The 15623-nt window shown below is 46.8% G+C and overlaps 1 protein-coding gene across 2 annotated transcripts in view; it reads right to left on the bottom strand.

Annotated features, from left to right (window-relative positions):
- CCDC180 (coiled-coil domain containing 180) overlaps nucleotides 1–15623 on the bottom strand; it is a 36338-nt gene that overhangs the window by 15561 nt on the left and 5154 nt on the right. For both annotated transcript variants that reach the window (XM_081967200.1, XM_081967201.1), the window contains exons 7-21: nucleotides 14769–14879; nucleotides 14311–14406; nucleotides 13302–13465; nucleotides 11805–11924; nucleotides 11404–11483; nucleotides 10407–10495; nucleotides 9876–9998; nucleotides 8589–8762; nucleotides 7442–7557; nucleotides 6471–6597; nucleotides 5327–5378; nucleotides 4497–4765; nucleotides 2855–3072; nucleotides 1424–1599; nucleotides 489–669 (exon numbers count right to left, since the gene is read on the bottom strand). In XM_081967200.1, coding sequence (XP_081823326.1) covers nucleotides 489–669; nucleotides 1424–1599; nucleotides 2855–3072; nucleotides 4497–4765; nucleotides 5327–5378; nucleotides 6471–6597; nucleotides 7442–7557; nucleotides 8589–8762; nucleotides 9876–9998; nucleotides 10407–10495; nucleotides 11404–11483; nucleotides 11805–11924; nucleotides 13302–13465; nucleotides 14311–14406; nucleotides 14769–14879 — 2096 coding nt within the window. The remainder of the gene's footprint in view (nucleotides 1–488; nucleotides 670–1423; nucleotides 1600–2854; nucleotides 3073–4496; nucleotides 4766–5326; nucleotides 5379–6470; nucleotides 6598–7441; nucleotides 7558–8588; nucleotides 8763–9875; nucleotides 9999–10406; nucleotides 10496–11403; nucleotides 11484–11804; nucleotides 11925–13301; nucleotides 13466–14310; nucleotides 14407–14768; nucleotides 14880–15623) is intronic.

Raw genomic sequence — 15623 nt, 5'->3', positions numbered from 1 at the left:
CAGGGAACACAAAGGACCCCAAAATTCAACACGGAGTTACAAACGTTCTCTTCTATCGGGATCATGAATTTCCCCTGGGTTTAAACTATCCAACTATCTGGCCTGGCTCAACCGTAATCTTCCCGTACTCCTCCTGACTGTCTGTTTTTTAACATTTTGAATTTGGATTGTACATGGGGTTTTGTAATTAGGGTATTTTAATGGTTTTTAATTGTCTATGTATTGTATCTGTTAACCTCCTCCGAACATGTGTGTCTTTGTACTTATGTATGTCATGGATTTATGTAAATGTTATATGTTTTTTACTCCATTGTACGCCGCCCCGAGTCCTTTTCGGAAAGGGAGCGGCTAATAAATTTAAATTATTATTATTATTATTATTAAATCATGTTCCCTTCTACATTCTGATGGCACCATACCCCAAGCTCTGCCCAATCCTATTGTGAGATTGTGGCTGGCGTCTCCTTCTTCCCAACAATCAGACTTACTTTTCTGCCCGGCTTTCCATCTGGAAGACTTTCTCCATGTCTTGGATTCGGGTTCGGAAGGATTTGCTGACCGCGTTGTGGTCTTCTCGGATCTTGAGGAAGGCGCTCCGCTCCTTATTCAGAGCCTCGATCAAGCCAGCGCAGTGACGCTTCAAGCGGTCGTTGTGAATCCGCAACTCCACTGAGAGAAAGAATGAAAATTCCCGCATTTAAAGGGAAGCCTGAAAACGCCCCAAAAGACAGCCTGAAAATGCCCCCCCAAATGGCCCGAAAAAGAGCCTGTAAACGGTCCAAAAACATCCTGAAAACGGCCCAAAAAACAGCCTGACAACAGCCCAAAAACACCCCCCAAAATGGCCCCAAAACAGCCTGAAAATGGCCCCCAAAATAGCCTGAAAACGGCTCCAAAAGCAGCCTGAAAATGGCCCCCAAAACAGCCTTGAAAAAGCCCCCAAAACAGCCTGAAAAAGGCCCCCAAAACAGCCTGAAAAAGGCCCCAAAACAGCCTGGAAAACAGCCTGATAACAGCTCCAAAAACAGTCTGAAAACGGCCCCCAAAACAGCCTAAAGGCCCCCCAAACAGCCTGAAAAAGCCCCCCAAAACAGCCTGAAAATGGTCCCCAAAACAACCTGAAAACGGCCCCAAAAGCAGCCGGAAAATGCCCCCCAAAACAGCCTTAAAAACGTCCAACAAACAGCCTGAAAATGCCCCCCAAAACAGCTTGAAAACGGTCCCAAAAACAGCCTTGAAAAGGCCCCCAAAACAGCCTGAAAAAGGCCCCCAAAACAAGCATGCACGCACTGGCTAGCTGGTCTTCAGCTTTCCGGTAGCGCGCCCATGCACACATGTTCTGGTTTGGGCCCTTGGTGCCGAAAAGGTTTGCCATCCCTGCTGTAGGATCAAAGAGAAACGAGAGCAAAAGAAAAAGAGGTACCCATCCTGACGTTGTAAATGTCCTTCTCGATGCGTTCCTTCCGGGGCTCGTGAAGATGGAGGCGCAGCTGCAGCTCGGAGCTGAGCTCTTCCTTCTTGGTCACCCCGACGACCCAGGTGCTGGATAAGGTGTCGTCAAACCACTTCTCCAGATGCTCGAAGAACTGGAGCCGGATGCTGCCAGGGGAGCAGAGAGGAGGGCACGAAAGAGACGGCTTGAGGAAGACCATCTCGAAGACCCCGGAAATAAAAGGAAGGATTCAGGAGATCCTGGGGGTTGAAGGTCTGCTGTAGCCATGATTGAATGCTAACCTGGCTAGCTAATGTTCTGACCTAGGCTTCCCAAGAGCATGAAGCTGACTCCTGGTCCCGAAATAAAACCTCCTTTTTTATTTAGGTTAAAGGGAATTCCTCTCCAGCAAAGTCTTTCAAGAGATTTCCCAATCACAGACCTTATCAGGCTTGGAGAGCTGCCAGGCTGGTATCTTCCAAACTCCATGCTGTAGCAGCAATTCCTTGACAAGAAGTCAGGAGCAGATCTTCACTCTAATGAATGGAACTAATTGTCTCCTGCAAACTCCACTCCCCAGTCGCTCCTCTTTTATTCCCTATAAGAGGGGCCTTTAACATCCACCTGTGGCTTTACTCCTGAGTCAGCCCTTGTTCCTTAACTGTTCCCTTCTCCTGGCAGGTCTGCACATGCACATACTGGGAATAGGCTCCAGTTGTTCTTCTGCCCCACTGATGCCTGACTCCGAAGGCAGCTGATAACTGTCGGACAGAGCCCTCATCAGAGCCTTCTCCAGCCTCCAGCACTGGCCCAGGTTCCTCCCCAACCTCCTTACTGTCTGAATCTGCCACCAGCTCTGCTGGCTGCTGGCGAGCCACAACAGCTAAGGTTTGCATTGTAAATTGGGAGTGGCCCAGAGTCGGTGGAAAGATAGGCGGCTGTAGAAATGCTTTCAAGAAATAAATACAAATATCTTCTTTTTTAAAATTTCATCCTGATCTCCCCTCGTCTCTCTAAACCCACAATTTGGGGTGATTGTTCTGCTATGTTTTCTGCGGGTCGCCCCCAAAACGATCAGGCCCAAAATAAATTCCCAAAAGGATTTATTGGAGCTGTTTAAAAAGTTGGATTACTAAGAGTTTGATGCATTTCAGCTTAAAGTGCTCCTAAAATCCTTTTTCTTAACTGGAAAAAAAATGTACTATTCTTTTGAGAGAAAGGGAGGGAGGGAGGGAAGGAAGGAAGCAGAGAGAGAGGGAGAGAAAGAAAGAAAGAAAAGGATGAAGAGAGAGAAAGACACAGAAGGAGAGAAAGAGACAAAAAGAGAAAGGAGGGAGAGAGGGAGAAACAGAAACATAGAGAGACAGAGAAAGAAAAAAGAGGGACAGAGAGAGAAAGGAAGAGAAAGAGGTTTGTACTTACTGTCTTCTGATACCTCTGAAGAAAGCCTCTGACAGGTACACCTGCTCCAGGTAGTAAGGCAGAGAACTGCTTTTCAGTTTCCCCTGGTAATATTTCTCTGGTTTCCGGAGCTTGGACTTCTTCAAGTACTCCACCCCTTTGTAGGTGTTTCCATTGGACGTGGTGAAGAATTCCATAATCACATCCTTTCGCTTGGACCCCTTGTCCGAATCCTCCGTCTGGCAGAAGGATAACATAGAAGGGACGAGACTGAGCGCCTATTTTTGAAACGTGGTTCAAAATATGAGGACGGCCAATGACTAGGTTCCAGTCAGTTCTCTTCCTTTGCTTTAGGGGTACCATTCATGTTTTCACACACACACCCTTAGAAAGCCTGTTGGGTCTCGTGATGAAAACTCAGAAACCTGGAGACAGGGAGTTCTAGTTCCGTCTTAGGCATGAAAGCCAGCTGAGTGACTTTGGGTCAGTCACCAGGAGGCGGTGAGTTCTACTCCGGCCTTAGCCATGAAAGTCAATTGGGTGACTCTAAGCCAAACACCAGGAGATGGTGAGTTCTAGTCCCCACCTTAGCCATGAATCACCAGGAGACGGTGAGTTCTAGTCCCACCTTAGCCATGAAAGTCAGTTGGGTGAGCTTGGGCCAATCACCAGGAGACAGAGAGTTCTAGTCCTGTTTTAGGCATGAAAGTCAGTTGGGTGAGCTTGGGCCAATCACCAGGAGATTGGGAGTTCTAATCCCACTTTAGCCATGAAAGTCAGTTGGGTGAGCTTGGGCCAATCACCAGGAGATTGGGAGTTCTAATCCCACTTTAGCCATGAAAGTCAATTGGGTGAGCTTGGGCCAATCACCAGGAGATTGGGAGTTCTAGTCCCACCTTAGCCATGAAAGTCAATTGGGTAACTATGGGCCAAACACCAGGAGATGGTGAGTTCTAGTCCCCACCTTAGCCATGAATCACCAGGAGACGGTGAGTTCTAGTCCCGCCTTAGCCATGAAAGTCAATTGGGTGAGCTTGGGCCAATCACCAGGAGATGGTGAGTTCTAGTCCCGTTTTAGGCATGAAAGTCAGTTGGGTGAGCTTGGGCCAATCACCAGGAGATTGGGAGTTCTAGTCCCACTTTAGCCATGAAAGTCAGTTGGGTGAGCTTGGGCCAATCACCAGGAGATTGGGAGTTCTAGTCCCACCTTAGCCATGAAAGTCAATTGGGTAACTATGGGCCAAACACCAGGAGATGGTGAGTTCTAGTCCCGTTTTAGGCATGAAAGTCAGTTGGGTGAGCTTGGGCCAATCACCAGGAGATTGGGAGTTCTAGTCCCGTTTTAGGCATGAAAGTCAGTTGGGTGAGCTTGGGCCAATCACCAGGAGATTGGGAGTTCTAGTCCCACTTTAGCCATGAAAGTCAATTGGGTGACTTTGGGCCAATCACCAGGAGACAGGGAGCTCTAATCCCGCCTTAGCCACACAGGGCTGTTGTCATAGGGAAAACAGAAGGCAGAAGGTGCATTGGATGGAGACGTTTGTAAAGAAAACCAATAGATAGAAAGAAAATGAACAAATAAACGGGATGGGAAAAGCTCCTTGTAATCCAGGCACAAGGAAGCAAGGATGTCAGCTGATCCTCATGGAGATTCTCAGCTCACCAGATCTGGCTTGGTGGCACCTTGAGTCTTGGGTCCCAAGGGGCTCCCTTCCCCTGAGCTTTCTGCGTCTACTCCACTGCCGCCGTTCCCATCTCTCTGGCGAGCCATTTCTTCCCCTTCCTCCTCTTCCTCCTGGTCTGCTTCGTCGATAGGCTCAGCTCCTTCAGCGTCCCCCTCCTCCGGAGGCAGCCCTTCCTCGCTCTCTTTCTGCAGGAGAATCTCCACAGCCTCTTCTGTTTCTTCTACCTCCTGGGACTCCTGCGTTATCTCTGGTCAAGACACGCAACAATATAGTCCCAGTCCGGCACTTTCAAAAAGCCTTCGAGGGTGGGGAAGCTGTGGCCCTCCAGCCGTTGCTAAACTACGACTCCCAGCACCCCTCGGCAGTGGCCAAGCCGTTACAGGGCGCCCTCGGCTTACGCCCACAAATTGAGCCCCCGATTTCTGTTGCTCAATGAGACCATTGAGGATTGGCCACCCGTTTTACGACCTTTCTTGCCGCAGCTGTCGGTTACCGTGTTACTAACCGTCATTGGTCACTGGTTGTTAAGTGAACCTGGCTTCCCCATTGGACTTTCCTTGTCAGGAGGTGGGAAAAGGGGCTGCTGCAACCGTCATAAATAGGAAGCAGGAAAGGCTGATTTGCTGGCTTCCAACAAGCAAAGTCAATGCGGGAAACTGGATTCGCTTAGCAACCTCCAGGCTCGCTTAGCAACCGCGGGGGAAAGACAGTTGCAAAAAATCGGATGGGGCTCACTTAACAGCCAACTTGGTCAGCGATAGAAACTGGGGACTAGCTGTATTTGAAAAAAAGTCATCACAGCCCTTACCTCCTTCTTCCCCTCTTCCTTCAGCTGAGCTTTCCGGTTTCTTTAAGGTCTTCTGAAAAAAAAATATGGAGAAAAATAGAGAAAGGGAGTTACTGTATTTTTCAGAGTATAAGATGCTCCAAAGTATAAGACGCACTTAGCTTTTGGAGAGAAAAACAAGAAAAAAAAAGTCTGCCTCCCAGCAATTTGCCTCCTCGCAGCAAACAGCCTGTTTCACTTTCAATTTCAGCACAGCCTGATTAGCACAAGCAGCTGATTGTTGTCTGGATCGGCCTCCCAATCATCAGCTGTTTCAGGATGTAGGGATTGCCTATTGCTGCCTACGTGCACCCCTTTTTCAGCCTCCGTGCACCCCATTTTCTGCCTGTTCTGATCCCCGCTGCCAGGAACAGGCGGAAAATGGGGCGCACAGAGGCCGGGAACGGGATGCGGAGGACAAGAATGGGTTGCGCGGAGGCGGCAATAGGCTATGGCAATCCCTGCAGCCTGAAACAGCTGATCGTGGGGAGGCCAATCCAACCCACAATCAGCTGCTTTGGAAGCACAGATCTAAGGTAAAGGTTCCCCTCGCACATATGTGCTAGTCGTTCCTGACTCTAGGGGGTGGTGCTCATCTCAGTTTCAAAGCTGGAGAGCCAGCGCTGTCCGCAGACGTCTCCGTGGTCATGTGGCCGGCACGATTCAACGCCAAAGGTGCACGGAACGCTGTTCCCTTCCCACCAAAGGTGGTCCCTATTTTTCTACTTGCATTTTTTAATGTGCTTTCGAACTGCTAGGTTGGCAGAAGCTGGGACAGGTAACAGCTCTCTCTGTTACGCGGCGCTAGGGATTCAGACCGCCGAACTGCCGACCTTCCTGATCAACAAGCTCAGCGTCTTAGCCATGAGCCTTAAGATGCTTGTATTACAGCCAATAAAAGTCTTTATTTTTTTTTAGCCCAACTTTTGTTCTTCTGTATTCTGCTCTTCCTTGTCCTCTAAGCCATGATTCAGAAGGACTGGGGATTCAGTCTCCGAATACTATCAGCGGCTGGGTTCACCCCTGGACGAAGCAATCCGCACACACCTCGTTGGACGGGTATCCCTGAGTACTGGCTATGTTTCATGCCCATTGTATGAAGCGATCTGTTTTTTTTTTTGCCTACCCCTTTGTAGCTGCCCAGGACATAAAAATACCGACTGATGGTCGCGCTGTAGGAAAGAAGCTCGTGCCGAACACGGCGTGGGTAAGCGATGACTTTAGACAGGAGGTCTTGATAGAAGATGGAGTAGCTTGACAAGAGAAAAAAACAGAGGAATTTGAACCTTTCCATCCTCCCTTCTCCAGACTGCAGCGATAATATTAGCGGGAGAATGAGGGGCCTCCACCCACCTGCCCCGCAAAAGCAGAGAATGGGAAACCCCTCAAAACAACATAGGCCAGTGTTGGTGAACTTTTTCGGCACTGAGTGCTGAAATGAGTGTGTGTATGCGCGCGCATGGGGGAAGAGCAGCTGCCCCGTGGACATGGACATGTCGGGTGGCTGCTGTTCTGGTTTCTGGCACACATGAGCGCATGAAGACAGCTGGCTAACGTGTGTCCGTGTGCTGGAACCCGGAAGAGCAGTTGGCCGCTGCACGTGCGTGCGTGGAGACCCAGAAGAGCAACGGGCGATGGCTGACATGCCCCGAGAGATGGCTCCGTGTGCCACTTCTGGCAGGCGTGCCATAGGGTTTGCCATCGCGGGCCTAGGCAGTTCTTCACTGTCACTGCGTTAAATGTTTGCTAGCCGAACTGAACTGAATAATTACTGATGAATTACTGCGCAGGTCATAAGCCTTTATCAGCAAGTGATGTATTGCGCATACTCATCACACATTCCAGAGACTTCTTTCTTTTTGATCTTTGTCCGTCTGCCAGGAAGCTGGGAGACAAACTGTTTCTGCCAAAATGTAACAATTAGATAGATTTGTTTTATTTCCTTATTTCTTATTTTTGTATTAAAAGTTTGTTTTTTAAATAGAACTTGTTATTGGACTTCATTTTTGCTTTCTTGAAGAATATGCCTGTTTGGAAAAGCCGCGGTCTAAGCCTCATTTAGTTCAGGGTGAAATATTTTCCCCGACATTCACGTACCCATTGCCAATGATGTCCAAGGCAGCATAAACCTTCTCGAGGTAGGCTTTGAGTTTCTCGTCGGTGCTTTGCATCCGGAGCTTGTCCACTGCTATGTCCAGATTCATTTCCCTTAGCTGGTTGGACGCAGGAGACAAAGAGGCGTTTTGCATAGATGGATTTGGGCTCAGGGTTGAGCTTCAGGGTGCCTGGCGCCCTCTGAGCTTGGGGGGTTTTCTTGCAAATGTTTCATAACCCAACAAGGTTACAACAACAGTGCTAGAAGGGAGTGTGGTTTGCAGGGAGGAGGAGGAGGAGGAAGAGGAGGAGGAGAACTGTGGGGTCCTTAGTGCTCTCTGAGCTTGGTGGTTTTCTTGCAGTCGTTCCATTACCCAACGAGGTGACATCATCAGTACTAGAAGGGAGTGAGTTTTGCTCAAAGGAACTACCAACTCAAACAAACAATCAAACTATAAACAAAAGTATAATCAAGGAACCACCACGAATATTCCCACCAAGATTGACAGAGCAAGCCACTGTATATAAGCAGAGAGCAAACCTCATTCCTTCTTACACTGATGATGTTACCTAGCTGGGTCATGAAATATCTGGGGGGAAAAAACAACCAAGCTCAGAGAACACCAAGGACCCCACAATAATTCTAAAGTTGACAGTTTGGAATTCCACTCCACCCTCCCCCCCACAAAAAAACAAAGCCTCCTTTGTTAAAAAGCAGATCACCCCAAATATATTTTTTGTTCTTTTTGCATCCTCCAAAAACGGGAGAGAGACAGTGGTCTGCCTCTTCTAGAGAACTTTCAAATTAGGCGGAAAGGACCTTTTAGAAAAGTAAATGGAGGGCAAAGCTAATTTGGCAATCAGGTCTTAGGCAGCGTTTCAAGATAGATAAAGGTGGGTGCTTATCAGCCTTATCCCGAAAGACTTTGGCAGCCTACCGTAGGACTCTTTACAAACTATTTGGGACTCATTACGGGCTTGCGAATGAACTTAATTCACAGCCATTGAAATAAAGAGAGGGCTTTGGGGACTAAGCGTGTGCTTTGTACTCTCGGGAAGCGTAGGTCAGAAGAGTCTGCCCCAAAAAATTGGAGAGTCTCCTCCCAGACAACACCCCACCCCCACGCCAAACTGGGACCAGTGTTCTGACCTTGTTCATATTTTCGTGCTTGCTACGGCAATCGTTTAAAGCTCTCTGAAGATCATTTTCCTGTTGGGTGAGTTTCAGGTGGTGGGCATCGAAGATGGCCAGGACATCTTGGAAGTACTGATAGAGGTGCCTGCAGTTGATTTCGCTGTTTTTAGCCAGCTGTTCCAGTTCAGCCTGGAACAATCAGGGAAGAACGAGAAAAGATCCGTGGTTTAAATAGATTAACAGAGCTGGAAGGGGCCCTGTAGGTCATCTAGTCCAACCCTCCCTGCTCAAGGAGGAGACCCTACGCCATTTTTGACAGATGCCAGTACAGTCTCTTCCAGAAAGCCTTCAGGGATGAAGCTCCCACAACTTCCAAAGGCAACTTCTGTTCCATGGGTTGATGGTTCTCACTGTTAGAAAGTTCCTCCTTATTTCTAGGTTGAATCTCTCCTTGGACAGTTTCCATCCATTGTTCCTTCTCTGGCCTTCAGGAAAATAGCTTGCCCCCCTCCTCTCTGTGGCAGCTCCTCAAATATTGGAATGCTGCTATCCTGTCTCCCCTGGTCCTTCTCTTCACTAGACTAGCCATGCCCAATTCCTCCAACTGTTCTTCATATGTTTTAGCCTCCAGTCACCTCATCATCCTGGTTGCTCTTCTCTGCACTTTTTCTAGAGTCTCAACCTCTTTTTTATCGTGTGGTGACCAAAACTGGATGCAGAATTCTAGGTGTGGTCTTACTAAGGCTTGATAGAGTGGTATTAACTGGCCCAAAGTCACCCGACTGGCTTTCCTATCTAAAGCAGGACTAGAACTCCCAGTCTCCTGGTGATCGGCCCATAGTTCTCCAGCTGATTTTCAGGGGTAAGTCAGGACTAGAACTCATCATCTCCTGGTGTGATTGGTCCCAAATCAACCAGCTGGCTTCCATGCCTAAGGCAGGACTAGAACTCCCAATCTCCTATTGACTGCGCCATAGTTCCCCAGCTGATTTTCAGGGGTAAGTCAGGATTTGAACTCAACATCCCCTGGTGACTGGCCCCAAATCAACCAGCGGCTTTTATGCCTAAGGCAGGACTAGAATTCCCAGTCTCCTGGTGATTGAGCCAGTCACCCAGCTGGCTTTTGAGCCCAAGGCTGGACTAGAACTCTCTCCAGGTTTCTAGCCTTGTACCTTAGCCACTAGACCAAACTGCCTCTTTTCCATTTCTTTTAATGAGATTTTCCCATTCGCCCCTCTCATTTCCCCCTTCTTTTAATGAACTTCCCCGTCCCTCCGATGGGAGAGAAAGGGCTGCACTTACGTCCATCTTTTCTATCTTGGCTTCAAATTGAACCTGCAGCATCCCGATTAACTGATAGAAATTGGGGTTTACAATCTTCTCGGCCTCTTTGAGGGTACAAATCTTCAAGTCTATCAGTTTTTGCTAAAGGGGGGGGGGGAAGGGGGAGAGAAAAAAAAGCATTGAGTTATTGACCTGCAATTTCTAAGCACCCAAAGCATCCTGATCATTTCCGTGATTACACTCGGTATCCAGGTAAAAAAAATAAAATCATATTTACTCAAATCAAATGCTTGTTTTCTTATATTCATTTACATTTTGACGTGGAGTCTTTACTGATTAGCCATATCAAAGTGCAGAGTTCCAGAAACCAATTATTACTACAATTTGATAAGAGCAATATAAAATGGAATTGGGATAAAATACGATTTAAAATGGAATTGGAATAAAATACGATTATTTTTGCACATTTTCATTTTTTTTTAAAAAAAGGGTCAAGATCAACAAAGCTTAGGAAACAGGTTATGCCCCGCACCGATTTTAAAAACTCACCTTGCATTGCTGGAGCTTTTCCAAACATTCCTGACAAACCTTCTCATACTGGAGGCGAATTCTCATCATGGACTGGACGTTGTGAGTATCTTGAGGTGAGAAAGAAAGAAAGAAAGAAAGAGAGAGAGAGAGAGAGAGAGAGAGAGAGAGAGAGAAAGAAAGACTTTTCATAACCAGTAAAAGTACTCTTAATTCTAAAAACATGAAGTGATTTCTTTCTTGGTTACTGATGGAGGCTGCCGTGACATAAGGAAGGAAGGAAGGAGAAAGAAAGGAAGAAAAGGGGAAAGAGAGAGAGAAAGAGAAGAAGAAAGAAGGAGAGAAGAGAAAGAAAGGAAGATAAAAAAGAAGAAAGAGAAAGAAAGAAAGAAAAAGAAAGAAAGAAAGAAAGAAAGAAAGAAGAGGGAGGTGAGAAGAGGGGGGAAGGGGGAAAGGAAGGAAAGGAAGAAGAAAAGAAAAGGAGGAAGGAAAGAAGAGAGAAAATAAAAAAGAAAGAGGAAAAAGAAAGAAAAAAGAAAGAAAGAAGAGGAAGGGAGGTGAGAAGAGGGAGGAAGGAGGAAAGAAAGGAAGGAACGAGGGAAGGGACAAAGGAAGGGATGGAGGGAAGGGGAAGGAAGGAAACAAGAGAGGAAGGAAGGAGAAAGGAAAGGAGGGGGAAGGAAAGAAAGACGGAAGGGAGGAAAGAATGAGTGATAGATAGAAAGAGAGAAAGAAAAAAGGAAACACGAGGGAAAGAATGTAAAATCCAAGCTACTGCCAGGCAGTGGAATGTGCTGCTAAGTGGTATTGACTTATGAGAAAGCGAACTCAAGCCTCAACTCAACTGGATGACTTTGACTTAAGTCAACAGTCTTTCTCTCTCTGCCCAGCCTACCCCACAGGGCTGGTTGTTTTAGGGAAGGAATCCAGGGAAGGCCCCCGAATGTGGGATCTCAACCGCCCCATCCGTCCCCATCATTATCCCCCCCTCCAATCCCCGGAAGACTCTGCTCCTTACCTATCCGTTTATTTAACTCCACCAGCGACTCGTACCATGCGTTGATTTCGGCCTTGGTATGCTCCAACGGCAACAAAGAGCTATGGGAAAGAAAGAGGGGGGGAAAAGAAAGGAAAACACGTTGAAGAGAACGAGGGTTTCATTTGGGTGGAAACACGCAAGGTTTGGGTGAAAGGATAAGGGAGAACAATTAATCAGTTGGAACAACTTGCCTCCAGAAGTTGTGAATGCCCCAACACTGGAAGTCTTTAAGAAGTTGTTGGATAACCATTTGTCTGAAACAGTGTAGGGTTTCCTGCCTAGGCAGGGGGTTGGACTAGAAGACCTCCAAGGTCCCTTCCAACTCTGCTATTGTATTGTATTGTATTGTATTGTATTGTATATTTTTTATGTTCACCTACCCCAGGGAGAATAAATGCTCGTTCCTTCTTTGGGCCAGAATTCTCTGATCTTCTAGCATGGATTCCAGTTCCATTTGCACAGAAATTGGGTTCCGTATTCTTTCACTTTCCATAAACTCTCTGTAAGATTAAAAGCAAACGTCGGGTGAGGAAAAAAGGAAGATTGGATTTTCTTTTTAAAAAGGAAAGGCTTTCAGAAAACCCCAGAGGAGGAGGCTGACTGTGGTTTTATTTGGTAGGTCAACGTTTTTAAAACTATGTTCTGCAGAATCAGGAGGAGGAGGAGAAGGACTGTGGGGTCCTTGGTGCTTTCTGAGCTCGGTGGTTTTCTTGCAGATGTTTCCTGACCCAACTAGGTAACATCATCAGTACTAGAAGGGATTGGGGTGTGGAGGGAGGCGGAGGAGGTAGTGGCTTACTCAAATGTAGCCAACCTGATGGGAAAGATGGAAGGCAAAAGGGGAAGGGGACAGCAGAGGAGGAGATCCTAATCCCTCTTGACCTTGGCCATGTGTTAAGGGAATAGTAGTATGATCGGTATCTTTAGGCAACTAATTAATAAATAAATAAAGTGTAGTACATTGTTAATTGTAGGAAAAAATGGAAATAAATGCTCTCTGTGTCAAAACGTAACTAGAGGATATATATTGTTTATAGTAAAACAGACCAATAGAGAAATATGAAACGATAATTGTGGTGCAATTTTTGAAGGGGCGATTGAAGAGATTGTTGACATCCTAAGAAAAAATGAGTATTAAAAAATGGAAAATAACGGAAGGAAATAACTTGGCCGAAAGTGAAAATCCAAGTTACGATGTAAAATGGAGGATGTAAACGAGAGGACGTAAAAAGGAAGACCCCTGTTAATACTTTGCTTCTATAATATGTGTAAGGCTGTATTAAAAAAATAAAATAAAAACTTGGGGGGTGGAGGGGGGAATAAAAAACAAGGTTGCCGTCAGGTTCCGAAGGGTTAATGAAACCAGCCAAACACAGAAACGGTTTGTAAATGCATTTTGTATTCTTCCTTCGGCACGAACTGACCAACAAAGCACGAAGGCAATGAATACGTTGTCAGAGCTGCCACTTTGTAGCTTCCCACCACCTTTCATAGCGACATTGGTAATTAAGGTAAGCCGCACACCCATCATCAAAACCACCCGGCAATTAATCATGGATTGTTAGCATGAATTTCTTCAGTTTGTGTAGGTGGGATGGTGAGTCTTAGTAGCTGGCCCAGTCTTCTCCCCTGAATGGCAGCTCCAGGCCTCTGAGCTGGCCGGAGCTGACATGCGGCCTCCTTCCACGGAGACAGCATCTGGGGAGCTACGAATTACAGTTAGTTAGGAGTTGAAGGACCCCTTTCCCCTGGTTTTGTGGGATGTCTGCGGTGGAATCTCGCTACCAGGTGGGGTGCCCTACAGTCCTTGCTATGAACTCAATAGTTGCCCTCTAGGATAAGAGCACCCCGCCCGCTCCCCTTGCCACATTCCTCACCGGAAACTGGAAATGAGATGCTTCTTCTGCACGCCTTTCCAGACCTCCTTCCTCTCTTCCAGCTGATAGCGATAAGAGGAATCCCTCTTCAGGTCAGCCTCCATCAGGTTAAGGAACAACTTAGAGATCGCTCTCCGATTGGCCAGGAGAGCTTGGTTGATCATCTAGGAGTAGATAGGGAGGCAGCCAGTTAGGTTATACAATGCAATAGCAGAGTTGGAAGGGACCTTGGAGGTCTTCTAGTCCAACCCCCTGCCTACGCAGGAAACCCTATACTGTTTCAGACAAATGGCTAACCAACATCTTCTTAAAGACTTCCAATGTTAGGGGATTGACAACTTCTGGAGGCAACTTCTGTTCCACTGATTAATTGTTCTCACTGTCAGGAAATTTCTCCTCAGTTCTAAGTTGCTTCTCTCTTTGATTAGTTTCCACCCATTGCTTCTTGTCCTGCCTCAGGTGCTTTGGAGAATAGTTTGACTCCCTCTTCTTTGTGGCAGCCCCTGAGATATTGGAAGACTGCTATCCTGTCTGCCCTAGTCCTTCTTTTCATTAAACTAGACCTACCCAGTTCCTGCAACCGTTCTTCATATGTTTTAGCCTCCAGTTCCCTAATCCTCTTTGTTGCTCTTCTCTGCATTCTTTCTAGAGCCTCCACATTTTTTTTTACATCATGGCAACCAAAACTGGATGCCGTATTCCAACTGTGGCCTTACCAAGGCCTTATAGAAGAATATATGTATATTTTAGGTTGTGAAAGGAGATCACAGGAGGCTCGGGCACTGCAACCATCATAGATATGCCACGTACCAAGCATCCAAATTTGGTCATGTTTCCATGAATTACTACAAGGGTCGTAGCTTGGAAAACTGGTTGCATGTCACTTTTTATACTGCCATCGTAACTTGAAAGCGTCAGTAAATGAATGGTTGTAAGCCAAGGATTTGCCTGAAGTTTCAATGGATTCTCACTGTAGACCACCCACAGGTTTCAAAGAGAAGGATTTTACCATGGCTTCCTTGTGTATGAATCTGTGGACATCCGAGGGTAAGATGTAAGCAATGTCCTCCAGCATCTTGGTGTATTTGCTCAATACGACTGTGATCTGGAAAGGCAAGCGATGGAGGAGAAGGTTAAGAGGAGAGCAGGGTTGGAAGGGACCTCGGAGGTCTTCTAGTCCAACCCCTTGCTCAAGCAGGGCACCCTATACCATTCAACCGATCCTTGGTGCAGCGGTTAGGATGCAGAACTGCAGGCAACTTCTGCTGACTGCTGGCTACCAGCAGTTCAGCAGTTTGAACCTGGTGGACTCATCTTTCCCAGGTCCGTAAAATGAGGACCCAGTTTATTTCTAGGTTGTTCATCTCCTTGACAAGTTTCCATCTTGTTTTGCCTTCAGGTGCTTTGCAGGATAGGCCGACCCCCACCCTCTCTGTCTTCTCTTTATAAATTTCCAGCGTGACTCACCCGTTCTGCTCGGGCCACCTCGGCCTGGCGTAAAGCTTCATCCAGTTCTCGAATCCACTGCCTTCTTTGCTGGCTCTCTTGGAAGAGAAGGGCCCACATTTTCTCAAAGTCCTGGAAAGAAGGGATGAGACTTTAAGACAGCTAGTCAACACGTTCCTCTTCTCTTTCTCCTTTTATTCTGAACAATAACTTGGTCCTTAACACCAAGGAGCTTATAGTGGACTACAGAAGGAATATATCAGACATCCAGCCCTTGCTTATCAAGGGAGACCGAGTGGAGCAAGTGGCCAGTTTTAAGTTTCTGGGTGTTGTCATAAAAAGAGGACCTGACCTGGGGCAACTCACATTGCAGCCCTGGTCAAAAGGGGCCCAGCAGAGTTTATACGACCTGAGACTTCTCAGGAAACAACAACTGAAGGGAAAACTGCTAGTGACCTTCTACCGCTGCACCAGAGAGAGTATCCTAACTTACTGCGTCTGTCGCCAGTTGCCCGGGGCAGATAGGACAGCGCTCCAGAGGGTCAACGTCATTGCTCAGAGGATCATGGGTTGCCCCCTCCCCTCTTTGGAAGAGCTTTATAGCTCCCGCTGCCTTAGGAAAGTCCAAAACATTCTTAAAGATCCATCTCATCCTGGGCACCCTTTTTTTTGAACTATTACCATCTGGCAGACGGTACAGGACAATAAAAACAAGGACAAATAGGCTGAAAAACAGTTTCCATCCCAGAGCATATTGAATCCTATGGTATAGTGCAATATCAGGTTTTCAATTTCAATTATACAGAAAGTAAAGGATGTGTGTTTGTGTTTTTATTTTTATAATGTACCCTGAAGGCGGCATTTAATTTCTCTGTA

The sequence above is a fragment of the Natrix helvetica genome, assembly GCF_964273705.1.
Source record: "Natrix helvetica genome assembly, chromosome: 15".
NCBI classification, from domain to species: Eukaryota; Metazoa; Chordata; class Lepidosauria; order Squamata; family Natricidae; genus Natrix; species Natrix helvetica.
The sequence above is the reverse complement of the archived record's forward strand: the minus strand, read 5'-3'. Positions and strand labels throughout refer to the sequence as shown.